At 39.9% G+C, this 17208-nt stretch overlaps 1 protein-coding gene across 2 annotated transcripts in view; it reads left to right on the top strand.

Moving 5' to 3' along the window:
• LOC121579310 (opioid-binding protein/cell adhesion molecule-like) overlaps positions 1–9136 on the top strand; it is a 380274-nt gene extending 371138 nt beyond the window's left edge. For both annotated transcript variants that reach the window (XM_041893794.1, XM_041893793.1), the window contains 4 exons: positions 5372–5506; positions 6124–6244; positions 7525–7676; positions 8912–9136. In XM_041893794.1, the coding sequence (XP_041749728.1) occupies positions 5372–5506; positions 6124–6244; positions 7525–7676; positions 8912–9015 (512 nt within the window). In that variant the 3' untranslated portion in view covers positions 9016–9136. The remainder of the gene's footprint in view (positions 1–5371; positions 5507–6123; positions 6245–7524; positions 7677–8911) is intronic.
• Positions 9137–17208: the final 8072 nt, after the last annotated feature.

The raw sequence follows: 17208 nt of genomic DNA, 5'->3' as shown, positions 1-17208 counted from the left end.
TTTGGGACACTGTAAAGTCCATGGAGAATAAGAGCACTTCCTCCCAGCTGCCCACTGCACTGAGGCTAGGAAACACTATCACCACCGATAAATCTACAATAATCGAGAATTTCAACAAGCATTTTGCTACAGCTGGCCATGCTTTCCATCTGGCTACCACTAACCCGGCCACCAACTCTGCACCCTCTGCTGCAACTTGCCCATGCCCCCCCGCTTCTCCTTCACACAAATTCAGACAGCTGATGTTTTGAAAGCGCTGCAAAATCTGGACCCCTACAAATCAGCTGGGCTAGACAATCTGGACCCTTTCTTCCTAAAACTAGCCGCCGAAATTGTCGCAACCCCCTATTACTAGTCTGTTCAACCTCTCTTTCATAACGTCTGAGATCCCCAGAGATTGGAAAGCTGCCGCGGTCATCCCCCCTCTTCAAAGGGGGGTGACACTCTAGATCCAAACTGCTACAGACCTATATCCATCCTGCCCTGCCTTTCGAAAGTATTCGAAAGCCAAGTTAATAAACAGATCATCGACCATTTCGAATACCACCGTACCTTCTCCGCTATGCAATCCGGTTTCCGAGCTGGTCACGGGTGCACTTCAGCCACGCTCAAGGTCCTAAACGATATTATAACCGCGATTGATAATAGACAGTACTGTGCAGCCGTCTTCATCGACCTGGCCAAGGCTTTCGACTCTGTCAACCACCGCATTCTTATTGGCAGACTAAATAGCCTTGGTTTCTCAAATGACTGCCTCGCCTGGTTCACCAACTACTTCTCAGATAGAGTTCAGTGTGTCAAATCGGAGGGCCTGTTGTCTGGACCTATGGCAGTCTCTATGGGGGTGCACAGGGTTCAATTCTTGGGCCGACACTTTTCTCCGTGTATATCAATGATGTCGCTCTTGCTGCTGGTGACTCTCAGATCCACCTCTACGCAGACGACACCATTTTGTATACATCTGGCCCTTCATTGGACACTGTGTTAACAAACCTCCAAACGAGCTTCAATGCCATACAACAATCCTTCAGTAGCCTTCAACTGCTCTTAAACACTAGTAAAACTAAATGCATGCTTTTCAATCGAACGCTGCTAGCACCCGCCCACCCGACTAGAATCACCACTCTCGACGGGTCTGACCTAGAGTATGTGGACAACTACAAATATCTAGGTGTCTGGTTAGACTGTAAACTCAACTTCCAGACTCACATAAAGAATCTCCAATCCAAAGTTAAATCTAGAATCGGCTTCCTATTTCGCAACAAAGCCTCCTTCACTCATGCTGCCAAACATGCCCTCGTAAAACTGACTATCCTACCGATCCTTGACTTCGGCGATGTCATTTATAACATAGCCTCCAACACTCTACTCAGCAAATTGGATGTAGTCTATCACAGTGCCATCCGTTTTGTCTCCAAAGCCCCATACACTACCCACCACTGTGACCTGTACGCTCTTGTTGGCTGGTCCTCACTACATGTTCGTCGTCAAACCCACTGGCTCCAGGCCATCTATAAATCACTGCTAGGCAAATCCCCGCCTTATCTTAGCTCATTGGTCACCATAGCAGCACCCACCCGTAGTCTGCGCTCCAGCAGGTATATCTCACTGGTCATTCCCAAAGCCAACACCTCCTTTGGCCGCCATTCCTTCCAGTTCTCTGCTGCCAATGACTGGAACGAATTGCAAAAATCTCTGAAGCTGGAGACTCTTATCTCCCTCAATAACTTTAAGCATCAGTTGTCAGAGCACCTTACCGATCACTGCACCTGTACACAGCCCATCTGAAATTAGCCCACCCAACTACCTCATCCCTATATTGCTATTTAATTTGCTCTTTTGCACCCCAGTATCTCTATTTGCACATAATCTCTTGCACATCTAGCATTCCAGTGTTAATACTATTGTAATTATTCTGCACTATAGCCTATTTATTGCCTTACCTCCATAACTTGCTACATTTGCACACACTGTATATATATTTTCTGTTGTATTTCTGACTTTATGTTTTTTTTTTACCCCATATGTAACTCTGTGTTGTTTTTGTTGCACTACTTTGCTTTGTCTTGGCCAGGTCGCAGTTGTAAATGAGAACCTGTTCTCAACTGGCTTACCTGGTTAAATAAAGGTGAAATAAAATAAATAAAAAAAAAGGGGTGAACATCTCCTGCTCTGACTGCAGCTGTGAGGGACTGCTGCTCGAGGACTGGGCCACCTGTGAGTGCTTTGGGACGGGGGTGGGGCCCACGGCAGCACCCGCTGCTCGTTGAGAAGAGTAAGAACGATACGTGCTTTCACATCAGAGTCTCCAAAAGTCTCCAATAACACCAGAAAAAGTCACTAGATTTGTTGCTAGTCGCTTTTTTGATAATGTGTCGCTAGAGGGGTCTGAATACTCGCTAAATATAGCGACAAAGTCGCTAAGTTGGCATCACTGGCTATGGGTTCTAAAGGGTTATTGTCTTTTTTTTCCTCAAAGATCTACACAGAATTCTCTGTAATGTCAAAGTGAAACTTTTTTAAAGATGAAATTAAAAACAAAAAACTAATATATCTTGATTAGATACGTATTCAACCCTGAGTCGATACATGTTAGAATCACCTTTGGCAGCAATTACAGCAGTGAGTCTTTTTGGGCAAGTCTCTTAAAGCGCTGTCAAGTTGGTTGTTGATCATTGCTAGACAGCCATTTTCAAGTCATGCCATAGATTTTCAAGCCGATTTAAGTCAAAACTATAACTAGGCCACTCAGTAACATTCAATGTCATCTTGGTAAGCAACTCCAGTGTATATTTGGCCTTGAGATTTAGTTTATTGTCCTGCTGAAAGGTGAATTTGTCTCCCAGTGTCTGTTTGAAAGCAGACTGAACCAGGATTTTGCCTGTGTTTAGCTCTATTCCGTTCCTTTTTACCAACAAAAAAAACCTCCCTAGTCCTTGCTGATGACAAGTATATCCATAACATATCCATGTTTGGAAATATGAAGAGTTGTAATCAGTGATCTGTTGTGTTGGATTTGCCCCAAACATAATGCTTTGTATTCAGGACAAAAAGTTAATTTTTTTTGCCACATTTATTGCAGCATTACTTTAGTGCCTTATTGAAAACAGGATGCATGTTTTGGAATATTTTTATTCTGTACAGACTTTCTTCTTTTCATTCTGTCATTTAGGTTAGTATTGTTGAGTAACTACAATGTTTTTGATCCATCCTCAGTTGTCTCCTATCACAGCCATTAAACTCTGTAACTGTTTTAACTGAGAGGTTTTCTTCCTCTCCGGCAACTGAGTTAGGAAGGACGCCTGTATCTTTGTAGTGACTGGTTGTATTGATACACCATCCAATGTGTAATAACTTCACCATGCTCAAAGGGATATTGTATATTTTTTAACCCATCTACCAATAGGTGCCCTTCTTTGCGAGGCATTGGAAAACCTCCCTGGTCTTCGTGGTTGATTCTGTGCTTGAAATTCACTACACGACTGAGGGACCTTACAGATAATTGTATGTGTGGGGTACAGAGATGCGGTAATCATTCAAAAATCATATTAACCACTATTATTGCACACAGAGTGTGTCCATGCAACTTATTATGTGACTTGTTAAGCACATTCTTACTCCTGAACATATTTAGGCTTGCCATAGCAAAGGGGTTGAATACTTATTGACTTATGACATTTCAGCTTTAAATGTGTTATTCATTTGTACAACAGAATACCACTTTGACATTGTGGGGTATTGTGTGTAGATCAATGGCACAAAATCTCAATTTAATCCATTTTCAATTCAGGCTGTAACACAACAACATTTGGAAAAGTTAAGGGGTGTGAATACTTTCTGAAGGCACTGCACCATGTTGCCATGTTTGCTTGGGTTTGCAGATACAAAAGAGTGACTGTATCACGTATCTTAAGACATTACCCAAACTTTTTCCCTTTAGTTAAAAACCTGACATAAATATTTTATCGACTCGACTGAAAATACAGGCATAACCGATTCTGCCATCTTTTGCACATGGAGTCGCTGTTACGCTAAAGCCTGAATTATCATAGGTTAACCTTGCCATCACTCACCCGATCACCGCCTGCAACCATAAAATAACACAGTAATGGCCAATAACTCAATTTCCACTTCCTCGCCTCAATCTGCATAATGTAGATAGAAATTATCTGTACTTCCATTTCCCATGGCCCAGCACATTAAAGTTAAAAGCAACAACCCAGCCAGGACAACCTTTCCAGTCAGTCTCGTCAGCTGCAGCAGCAGCAGCAGTAGCTGTTGGTGGGACCAGGGCTTGGGGAAAGTAATGAGATCATGCTAATGTCGAGTTATTGCTGTATGTGACATTTCAGCTGATTGGGAATTGGTTATCTCCAAGTAAAGGTGCCGCTCCATTTCAGTCTCAGCCCCATTTCCTCCTGCTCACACACACACACACAGGAGAAATAACTGATACCGGCACATTTCTTTGAATAGCGAGACCTTAGAGACTTTATGATGTCTGTCGCGGGAGCAGTGGGTAGATATTATGCCACAGTACTGCTGATGTCTGGGGAAATGTTATTTTATGTGATGTGTGTTGACATTTGATAACATATTGAGGGCCAGTGTTTCTGTAATGTGGTACCTGCTGCTGTTGTGTACAAGACACAGCTACTGTAACTCTTTAGAATTTCCACCTTGAGTGGCTCCTGCTTTCAAATATTCAACGAACAGGTTTCCAAATGTCACGTTGTAGTGTCTGATGTATAGCCTACACGCTACCTTCATCAATGCTGCAGACCATTTGAAAGGTTGATTTCTATGCATCTTGGATCTCACACCTGTTTAACCTGCTTGCAAGTACTGTTTCATGCTCAGAAGACTGCTAGAAAACAGAAGTATGTTTGCATATATGTGTCAAATTCAAGGGCTGCTGGTATGAATTTATCATGGTTCTGTGTATTTATATTAAAAAAGAAAAGGTGCAACACTCGCTCACCATTACAAACTTTTTGTTTTATTTAGGCTAGGTTAAAAGATAAACATTTCGGCCTTCAATGGCCTTCATCAGAAGGCCATTGAAGGCCGAAACGTCAAATAAAACAAATAATCTTTAATGGTGAGTGAGTGTTGGGCCTTTTCCTTTTCAATTCTGATAAAAATGTTGGGTTGCAACTCGACTCACGTTGGTTGAGCGCCCTCCACTTCTTTCCATCTGTTTATTTTTATGAAATGAACGTTTGAGTTATGTGGCTTTTTGGGAGATATTTAAGATGAAAAGAAAAGTCCAGGAAACTGCACTTCAATCATGTGGGGGTTTTGGTAATACTTTATGCACCGCTGTATGCTTTCTACTTTTAAAAACAGATGTTTTTGTGTTCTTTTTCAGGCCACAAATTTGTCACTGAAGGGGAATATGTTGATATGACAGCGATCAGTAAAGAACAGTCGGGATCGTATGAATGCATCTCCTCCAATGACATCTCAGCCCCAGATGTGAAGACAGTGAAAGTCACAGTCAATTGTAAGCAAGAAAACAAACAATGACGCCAAACACCACAACACTCAAACAAATCTAAATGGTCAGCTTATCTGTTGCTATTTTATCAGCTACATGGTTTTCCCAGGCTGTTGTTGATCCAAACTTGTTTTAAGAGCTTATTAGGGTTAAGATCATTTTAGAAGCCTCTTGTTAGTTTAGCATGTTAGCTCGAGTGTACATTGGTATCAACAGAAAATATACTGACGCACCTTACAGATTATTCAGAATAATAGATACTTCACCTGTTTGAAACAGTTCACTTTAAAGGACATCAAAGTAATGGCTATCAGGTAGTTATACACAGCAATATATGACATCATACACAGCGGGAAGAATTCTTGCCTGCAGAAATCAAAAGCATAATTTCAATCTGTCAAGACTGACAAAACAGGCTCTTTCCAATGTGCTCCCTCCTGTGAGGAATTTCCACATTAGGAAGACCCAAAAGTGGCAGTCTTGGAAGATCAGATTTCTGTTGTTTTGATTTCTGTAAGCAGGAAGTTGCCCCACTGTGTCATATTGCTGAGTCTACTTTTAATGTTAAGAATATTCACTGCTATAAAACTCATTAAATAACCTCAATTTCATACATCTTACAGACGCTCCCTTCATTTCGAAGGCCAGGAGTACAGGTACACCAGTGGGCCAAAAAGGGGTGCTCCAATGTGAGGCCTCTGCTGTTCCTGGTGCAGATTTTGAGTGGTACAAAGAGGACCGCAGGTAAGTCCTAATATATGTTTTAGAAAAGAGTCTTAGGTTTTAAGGGTCTCAGTTTTGGCCTTTGTTGGTTGTAAGGAGATGTAAATCCCCCAGTTGTTTTTATTCTCCACTGGCAAAATATAATTTTGTCTCATTAAGAACTTACTATTCAAATTACTTTCTTTGGAGAACAATTTCTAATCTAAACCATCATGGCCACCAAATGCGAGTTGTATTGTTTTGCATAATTAGTTTCTGTCAATGGGCTACGTTGCTTGGACAACCTCTGAGAAAGTACAGGGGGTTATAATGAATGACTACGCTTCACAAATAAATCTTGTTTCGACACGAACTGGCACAAGCCAGTGAAGCGTGGGGAATATTAGCGGTGCAGCCAAAGAGAAAATGTTACACAACGCAGGTTGTTGTACAGCGATGCAGAGCAGTCGTCTCAGCACGACCTAATGAGCTGTGTTCAGTATTAGGGCTCTAAAGACTTATTTCAAAAGTATTTTTGTCCATAAGTTCCCGAGACTAATAGTCTTTACCAACTGTAGCATTCATACTTGTGCTGAACCCTTCAAGGACATACACAAATGCCAACACAGCAATGACCTCAATGGGCCTTGTTCAGTCAAACTTGACTGGATTATACTGACATTGTTGACAGACTACACCTTCAAACCGTATACCCAAATGCAGTGGTTCTCAACTGGTTTTGCCTCAGGACCAAAATTGAACCAGGTTGTCTCAGTCACGATCCAATATTCGCATCCCAATTTATTGGGGCCAAAATACAATCTGGAAAACATTTTTTTTATGGTATATTGATAGAAAATGTGCCAATTATATGACAAGGGAACAACAGTGCCACATTTTTCATTGTCGATAATTCAATTTTGCCCATATGAATGTTAAGACCATAAAATCAACCAAATCCGCTGAAAATACTGTGATTGAAGAAAAATAGTTCAGAGGTTAAATTATAAAAAAAGATCTACACACTTTCTAACTGGTTTTAGTTGTTTAGTTCAGACAGGAGTATTTTTCATTAACTTTGTTTTATTATGATTAATATATATATATATATATATATATATATATATATATATATATATATATATATTTGTTTTACTCAGACACTCACAACCCATTCAAAACCTCCCCCACCAGTTGAGGGCCAAATTTGATTGATATAAGAAATACCCATCAAATTCACGGCTATGGGGATTTGTTTTTGATAAACATATAGATATGGGATTCCAATATCAACATTTAAGAATGTATTTTCTTCTTTACAGACTCTTCAATGGGCTGAATGGGGTTAAGATAGAGAACCAAGGTAAACAATCCATGCTTATGTTTTTGAATGTTTCTGAAGAGGACTACGGAAACTACACTTGTGTGGCCATGAACACCATGGGGATCACCAATGCAAGCATAATCCTCTACGGTAAGACTGCCTACTGTTAAAGTACAACATCGCTTTAATATACGTTATTGTGTTATTGTGTGCACTGGGATGCAATTCTAGATGCAATAATATATATATATATATATATATATATATATATATATATATGTGGTTTCGTGACAATGACCACAAGAGCAGCTGCGGCTGCATTTACACCTCTAACATCGCCTAAACAAAAGCAATGATATGCTATGCAGTTGTCAGTAACCGTGGGTTAACACTGATCTGATTGAATCCTGGCCTAAATGTAGATGTCTCTGTCTGTGTGGTGGGGTGTAATGCAGATAGATACATTTTGTTTGTCAGTGGTCTTATTAATCTGTGGGAGAATACTCCACAGTGAACCAAACTTGCAGTTATGTAATGTAGAATAAAGCCATAAATTAATTCATTTTAACATTGTTGCTATGAATAGGACAAAAAGCAGAAACTTATTTTGATTATCTCTAGGGGCATATCATGTGAAAGAGCTGAGCCTCTTTGGATACAATAGCTATTGAGCGAATACAATAGCTCCGTATACAAATTTGTTGAGTCATAGAAAACTTCTTAGGGTAGCATTACAGTTCATCCACAATGTTTGGTCAACTTTTCCTCTGACTGCAGTTCCAGCAGTTTACAAAGACTAACAAACTGTAAGAAACACAGTAAGAAGCCATTTTATCCATCCTACATGATTCTATTCTCAACGTTATAAAGGCCCAATCATGAAAAATACATTCTAGCCTCAGTCGTGCTCCTCAGTTCACATGCCAAGGGATTTGGGGGAATGTTTGTTTTGTACTGCTTGTTTCTTTTTGATCATCAAAGGGGATAGAATGCCATGTCATCTCTGATATGAATGATGGGTTTGCGTGGAAAAAGCTATTTGAGATCCTTGCTATGCTTTGTTAAGATGACCAGTGTCTGATGGAGCTGGTGCTCCGTTTTCAAAGGAACCTGTCCTATTCAATGTGCAGGAGGAATCCATCTTGTTGGTTTTATGCCTAGCGTTACTGCTGATGATGACCTCTTTGCAGTCCATCCCCTAAATTACTTTTCAGGAAAAGGCTCTAAAGCCAACAATCTTTTTTTTTTTGATAAGGCATCTAAAGTTGTCAGTTAAAGCCAATAGAACCCACACTGTTTTAGTTGTGGAAGGGGAGATAGTTGGGGGAAGCACTGCCTCTTGAGATGCCTTAGTGACGTTAATATCAAACTCTTTTTCCCAACAGGCCCCGGGACTATGATGCACGATGTGAACAGGGCAGCCCTGTCGCCCCACTGCTCATTCTGCCTCCTGCTGACTGTTTTCTTGTTGTTCCTGCTCAAGTTTTGATGCAACACGGTTTATCCTCAGCTTTACTCAGCACTGAACAACAAGACTCTTGGTACCAGAAGAAGAAAAGGAACAAAAGGAACCACCAATAACATAGTTGATTCGCTCTTCTTTTTTTTTGGGGGGGGGTTGCATTGGCGGTATGTCTTCTTTTGGACAAAAACCAGAAGACGGGACACATCTAGGGAGGTGGGGAGGGAGAGGGTCGACATGGCTGCTGATCTGAGGTGATGGTAGTACTACCAAGTTTGTGTCAATCTAAACTTTTATATGTAAAAAAAGGGAAACAAAAAGTTCATGTATGTGTTGATAGTTGACTGGTTTTACCCAAATATTGAGGTGTACATTCAGATTACTGGTGTGTCATGTGCTGTTTGATCTCTGTACAATAACATACGTTTTTCTTAAGTAAATGACAAAAAATGAAAACATGCATTGTGATTGTTGAATTTACTGTATTTTTACAGTTGTATGCAACAGAATGATAACAAAAACAGACCATTCAATATAAACAATGTCAACTTCAGCGTAACAGTGTGCTATCATTTCTGAGGCAGAACTTTACAATATCAAATATTTAAGGAATTTATGTCCATGCACAGCAAAACAAACACTGTTAAAGCATAAACAGCACTGACAATTTTTTTGGGGGGGTTGTCACTAAGAAGAACTGCATAGTCCAAGACAAATTATGACAGTACGTTGTCTGAAATTGGCTTACACCTTTTTGAAAGGAAGTTGAGGCAGGCAGGGCTGATATATACAGGCAGAAATGTACAATTAAAACAGGTTATTCATTGCACAAACAATTCGGTCTCCTGCTGACTATACACTGTAGTGTCATCCCACAATATACCATTTAGCTCATGTGGGTGTCTACAAACAAAACGCAAGTGGTTAAATAAAAACAACATGATTCCAACAGGATATAAATTATGTAGAAATGTGTACTGCACTCCCCACTACATGAAGTGAAGAGAAATTAGTCATTGATCAAATGTTGTGATTTCTCTCTTTAAATGGTAAGACATGAGAGAGACTGTAAGTCAGGCCTCTGCATTGACCAGAGATGGATTGAAACGCAGTCAATGTCAGTAGGTTTGTGTCTTTTCACTGTTTTAGGACATTTCCAAATAAACAATGAAGCTGGTGTGTATATTGGATGTGCATAGCTGCATATCTTTTGAACAGAAAGGCTTCTGATTTAAGAATGGTTTCCTAATTACGTTGCCTGATTACCTAAATTACTGTCACAATCAATTATAATTCTGCAAAGAGCATAGCAGAAATTCACTGAACCACGTTATGTATTTCCTCCAGTTTAGAATGTGTGTTTCTCATGTGCTTTACCTGCATGGTTTACTGTTTGCTATAGCATTGCCGATCCCCCGTGTCATAACATATAGCGGCAACAATTTGTTTTGAGCAATTGTTTTGATCAAGTGAGTCCATGAATCGCAATGATGTAACCATTATGGTGAGTAATTAACATGTCAGCTGGAGATAAGGTTTTACATTGTCCATAAATGATGAACTGTTAAAACAAAGAAGTCCTCAGTCCTTTTGAGTATGTGACACAATACTACCCATTATAGCCCACACAGAATGAAACAACGTACAGTATGCGAGTCATGTCTAGATTGAGGCTGTGTGCAGTGAAGTGTAGGAATATGCTTTGTATCCAATTAAGATCACATGCGTATCAAATGCAGGCTCTGAAGTTTTCATTATAACATATCCAGTGAAAAACAATTAATTAGTTTTAACAAACATAGCTTGCCATTTGATCTCACTACAGTTATCCCCCCCAGTAAATATAATTGAGAAAGGTACTGTAAGTGAATTTTATCAAAATAACCTGAACTGGAACAGAAATATGACTGCCAATCCAGACTGCACAATTATTAAATGTATTGTTACATGGTAACACAACTAACGCCACAAGTTGACACACACATCTGTTAAAACACCATATAGCACTACACTGTAAAAGTAAGCATTCAATGTGCTACACGGAGACTCATTTTGAATGCCTCAAGCGACCTTTTAATGTTTGACGGAAGTCCTGACCCCAGTGTTCTATCAATCAAAGGGTGGAATGATAAAGGCTGAGGATAGGTCTGTCCCCAGTCTCTCTATCAACTATCTATTTGGAGGGCTCAAGCTGTTACATCTTCCCTTTTTCTTTCAGATGAATAAGAACTATTCAATGTCACAGCTGTCACTTCTGATCAGCCTTCGCACAGCCGCCCCACAATGCCATCAACACCCGGTTTGTTGCATGTTGGGCTCGTCCCAAAACTGCATGGTTATCAGGCAGCAGCAGAGAGGAGTGTGTATACACACACACACGTGCAGGCATGCATGTACACACACAGACAAGGCCATTTTGGAGTCCATAATGGCTAAAATTGGTCCCTCTGTCTTGAGACTTAGGGCCCAATTCCGACTTAGGAAATTAGGCCTTTCATACGCACGCCTTTCCTACGCACTTTATGAAGGTGCTTAACGGGCTTTGCATGCGTGGTTCCCTTGCGTGTGCTAAATAAGTGTAATTAAACCACTGAAAACCCTCCCACTTGCTAGCCAACAGATTTTCTTGTGGAGTTTTCATTCAATAGGGTTTTCAGTACATTTATCTTAAGCCATCCCTTTAAATACAGTGTACCTTTTAGTTAGATCAATGAAAGAAAGCCATCTAAATATATGCACGGAAGAAAGAAAACTGTGGTTTGATTCATTCTGAAAAATTGCCACATTCAGTTCTTCAACCCATCGTAATGTTGGAAGATTAGTGTACATTGAAATATAATAGGGAGAATAGTGTACAATAGTAGGCTATACCCTCATCTATTGCCTGCACTAACCATGGAACTGTATGATGACACGGCCAGGGTATTGCGCCATGCGTCGGGTTCAAACTGTTATGGCTTGGTCTGCGCTCCATAACCTTTTTAAGTAGCCTACATGCCTTTTTTTATATTATTAACTGTTACTAATGATCCTCAGCAACAACCACATGGCCGTGATGCCGTTTACAGAGGAAGCAAATGAAGGTAAACGAAACATTGGAATTAAATGGAATGATAATGTAGGCTATACCAACTGAAGGAACTAACAGTAAATTGGCAGTTAAATATGTATATATGGTTATTAGGCCTACTGATGGTCAATACTGATAGTGGCTAATATTTAACATGATAGAAATGGAAACAGAGAAAGTCGGGTAGCCTATAATTAAGACATTCGAGAGTGTCCATCCCTGCTAAAGGCCATTCAATTTATATTCTGCATAATAGCACAGCAGTTCATAAACTTACTGTGTTGATATGCTTCAGTTTGCTGCCATATGACTGGTTTCACATTTGTCTGGTTTCACACGTGATAATAAGGTAAAATAGATCTAAAACAAGTGTTATTTATAATTACAATTCCCTTATCCAAATGGATTACTCATTTACATAGTTCGTCAAGTTATTACAGTGCATGGAGAAAGGTGGTATTTCTATCCCAAAAACTTAAGTAGATGCTTTTTCCACTTGGAACCGGTAGGTTCGCTAGACCTTATTCATGGTTTCCTCGCGCGTAAAGGTGGTGGAATTATTAGGTAATTAGGGCATGGTCAGAATACGGTGTGTCTGTAGACACACCTCTGCCACACCTTCATTTATTCCATCTCCAACCAAAACAAATAGCAGGTGAAAAGCACTTTATTCTCATGCTTAAGTTCATTAGAGTACGGATAGAGAGAAAAGTGCACGCGCTTAACTTGGGTCGGAATCGGGCCCATAGTGAAGACTGGTGAACTGGGTTGGTGGGAAAAGGTCTGTTAAAGCTCAACAAATCAGGAAATCACAATCTAATATAGCAAAACGTGGTTGACCTAAAGGCAACATTCCACTTTGATCTAAATGTAAAGGTCAATGTTATCCCCCACAATAACCATGCAAATTAAGAGAAGACAAACTAAGGTTATGTAATACTTTGCATTTGAAAAAATAGAATATTCAATGATATACTGTTACTGGATGAATACAGATCAAATGAAATGTTGTCAATACACAAATATCAGTCTTATGGTGTGGTTTTGAACGTGCTGTTTATATGTAAAAAGTGAGTATTAGTTCTCTAGGTCAGAAGGCTAAACGGTTTTGTTTTTCTTGCCACCCCCCCACCCATGTACAGTGGCTCTAAGGGGTAAAGTGGCTTGAAACCTTTGATCCACAGTTAAAAACAGAAATGAGTATTTCTTCACTTTTATTTATGAAGAACTGTAGACTGCCGTAACTCATCCACGAAAATCAATTGAAAGTCAAAGGAAAGCTTTTGTGGCCTACAGAAGTGCAGTAACACCGCCATACACCTAAAGTTCAATGTGAATCTGTGTATAAATGATCATGAACGGTGTATTAGTCATAACTGTAATCTTGCGGTTATGACAAAGAGAGGATCAAAATATAGATTTTGATCCTTGGGAAACAATATCTACTTTAATTGTTCCATGCCTGGAGTCAACATACATTACTAAATTAAGCAGCAGCACATATGCAAATTATAACTCCTAGATAGGGAGTTGTTGTTGTTGTTGTTTTCTCTTTTGGATCAAACCCCATCCACTATACAGTAAAATTAGTCAAAGCTTTAACCATACTGTGTACTGGGTAACACTGTACATATGCTGTCAATAACAGCTTGTAATTGTCTATTAATAGTTAATGAACCATATGCATTATTTAGTTGATTTATTCTCTACAAAACTATAAACAGACAGAAATTGCATAGGAAACCTTTCACTAATTATTATTGTCAAATGATAAGCTTTTTGTAACAATGCCCAGTATTTGGCAAGTAATAAGTACAGTGGGGAGAACAAGTATTTGATACACTGCCGATTTTGCAGGTTTTCCTACTTACAAAGCATGTAGAGGTCTGTAATTTTTATCATAGGTACACTTCAACGGTGAGAGACGGAATCTAAAACAAAAATCCAGAAAATCACATTGTATGATTTTTAAGTAATTAATTTGCATTTTATTGCATGACATAAGTATTTGATACATCAGAAAAGCAGAACTTAATATTTGGTACAGAAACCTTTGTTTGCAATTACAGAGATCATACATTTCCTGTAGGTCTTGACCAGGTTTGCACACACTGCAGCAGGGATTTTGGCCCACTCCTCCATACAGACCTTCTCCAGATCCTTCAGCTTTCGGGGCTGTTGCTGGGCAATACAGACTTTCAGCTCCCTCCAAAGATTTTCTATTGGGTTCAGGTCTGGAGACTGGCTAGGCCACTCCAGGACCTTGAGATGCTTCTTACGGAGCCACTCCTTAGTTGCCCTGGCTGTGTGTTTCGGGTCGTTGTCATGCTGGAAGACCCAGCCACAACCCATCTTCAATGCTCTTACTGAGGGAAGGAGGTTGTTGGCCAAGATCTCGCGATACATGGCCCCATCCATCCTCCCCTCAATACGGTGCAGTCGTCCTGTCCCCTTTGCAGAAAAGCATCCCCAAAGAATGATGTTTCCACCTCCATGCTTCACGGTTGGGATGGTGTTCTTGTGGTTGTACTCATCCTTCTTCTTCCTCCAAACACGGCGAGTGGAGTTTAGACCAAAAAGCTCTATTTTTGTCTCATCAGACCACATGACCTTCTCCCATTCCTCCTCTGTATCATCCAGATGGTCATTGGCAAACTTCAGACGGGCCTGGACATGCGCTGGCTTGAGCAGGGGGACCTTGCGTGCGCTGCAGGATTTTAATCCATGACGGCGTAGTGTGTTACTAATGGTTTTCTTTGAGACTGTGGTCCCAGCTCTCTTCAGGTCATTGACCAGGTCCTGCCGTGTAGTTCTGGGCTGATCCCTCACCTTCCTCATGATCATTGATGCCCCACGAGGTGAGATCTTGCATGGAGCCCCAGACCGAGGGTGATTGACCGTCATCTTGAACTTCTTCCATTTTCTTCCAGTTGTTGCCTTCTCACCAAGCTGCTTGCCTATTGTCCTGTAGCCCATCCCAGCCTTGTGCAGGTCTACAATTGTATCCCTGATGTCCTTACACAGCTCTCTGGTCTTGGCCATTGTGGAGAGGTTGGAGTCTGTTTGATTGAGTGTGTGGACAGGTGTCTTTTATACAGGTAACGAGTTCAAACAGGTGCAGTTAATACAGGTAATGAGTGGTGAACAGGAGGGCTTCTTAAAGAAAAACTAACAGGTCTATGAGAGACGGAATTCTTACTGGTTGGTAGGTGATCAAATACTTATGTCATGCAATAAAATGCAAATTAATTACTTAAAAATCATACAATGTGATTTTCTGGATTTTTGTTTTAGATTCCGTCTCTCACAGTTGAAGTGTACCTATGATAAAAAATTACAGACCTCTACATGCTTTGTAAGTAGGAAAACCTGCAAAATCGGCAGTGTATCAAATACTTGTTCTCCCCACTGTATGTATTCTCATTGTTTTACATTACTTCATTCATGTTTGTTAATGATTTCCTTTAGCAAATGGCACACAGATAGGAAGTGTTACCATGTAGTATCAGTTGTACCCATGTAGCTCAGTTGGTAGAGCATGGCGCTTGCAAAGCCAGGGTTGTGGGTTCGATTCCCACGGGGGGCCAGTATGAAAAGATTTATGCACTCACTAACTGTAAGTCGCTCTGGATAAGAGTGTCTGCTAAATGACTAAAATGTAAATGTGGTATGTCTGGGTGCAAAAAACGATAATGTCCAGCTAAATAACGGTATGAACATAACGCCAATCAGAACTAACATAATAGAACACAACTAATACGCAATCTGAAAAAAGGCCACTGTTTATTCCTGCACTATTATTTTAAAGGGATAGTTTAGCAAAGTTCCAAAAGCAATTTGTTATCTAGCTAAATCAATATCAAAATAATGGATTGCAGTGTCTCAGCACATGGAAGTGAAAACTTTCAAGGTAGCTTATCATAAAACAATCCCAGTACGTTTTGAGGTATGCAGTATAACTGAAAGAGAGGGTATATAGAGTATACAATTATCTATATCATGCAAGCAGTGTGCCTTGTGTGCTTTAAAAAAAGTATATATATTTATGTAGTTGGTACCACACTGTAGTCTAGGTAAAGGATTATCTGGAAACAGCAATGCAATTCCATCATTATGCATATTGTTTTGAACATGGCAACTTCCACAATTATTCTACAATTCGTAGGAAACAACTGATGTCAAGTGCACTTAGGGGCATCATGTTGATTCAAACCAAGATATTCATACGTTGTAGCCTTACAAAATAAAATGTATAGTAATGTATCAATCTGTAAAGAAGAGCTATACGCAATCAGTGTCCATACACGATGCCCTTGACTGCATCGCTGGTACTTGCATTCTCAGATTAAATAAAATGCAACGTTAACCAGCTTCAGTGCATAATACATGTATACATACTGTACATACATTCTGCTCCAATTATTACACATCTGAATGACATACGATAACTCAACCACATGCAAATGTCATGCTAGAATTAGAAAACATCTGACACATTATTACTGTATTTGCACTGTAAAGGAGCACTACTCAATCTCAGTTTCCACCAACAGTGAGCCCCTAACGTGTGTTTGTAAACATGTGTGGGTCTTGGCGAATGTAACTGCCATATAGTTATTTGAATTCGTGTAACTGCCCCAAAACCAATGACGAGAGTGAGGGGTTTTGGAGCAATTACCGCATAATTCAAATAGCTATTTGGCTGTTACACATAGGACAACTCATAGCTTGAGATATGCACATTACTCAAACTTTTACGTAAACCATGCAATGATGTCAATGAAAGATTTGCACCAAAGTATGAGGTACAGTGGGGAGAACAAGTATTTGATACACTGCCGATTTTGCAGGTTTTCCTACTTACAAAGCATGTAGAGGTCTGTAATTTTTATCATAGGTACACTTCAACTGTGAGAGACGGAATCTAAAACAAAAATCCAGAAAATCACATTGTATGATTTTTAAGTAAATAATTGGCATTTTATTGCATGACATAAGTATTTGATACATCAGAAAAGCAGAACTTAATATTTGGTACAGAAACCTTTGTTTGCAATTACAGAGATCATACGTTTCCTGTAGGTCTTGACCAGGTTTGCACACACTGCAGCAGGGATTTTGGCCCACTCCTCCATACAGACCTTCTCCAG

Source organism: Coregonus clupeaformis, unplaced genomic scaffold, assembly GCF_020615455.1.
Source record: "Coregonus clupeaformis isolate EN_2021a unplaced genomic scaffold, ASM2061545v1 scaf0231, whole genome shotgun sequence".
Taxonomy (NCBI): domain Eukaryota; kingdom Metazoa; phylum Chordata; class Actinopteri; order Salmoniformes; family Salmonidae; genus Coregonus; species Coregonus clupeaformis.
The sequence above is the reverse complement of the archived record's forward strand: the minus strand, read 5'-3'. Positions and strand labels throughout refer to the sequence as shown.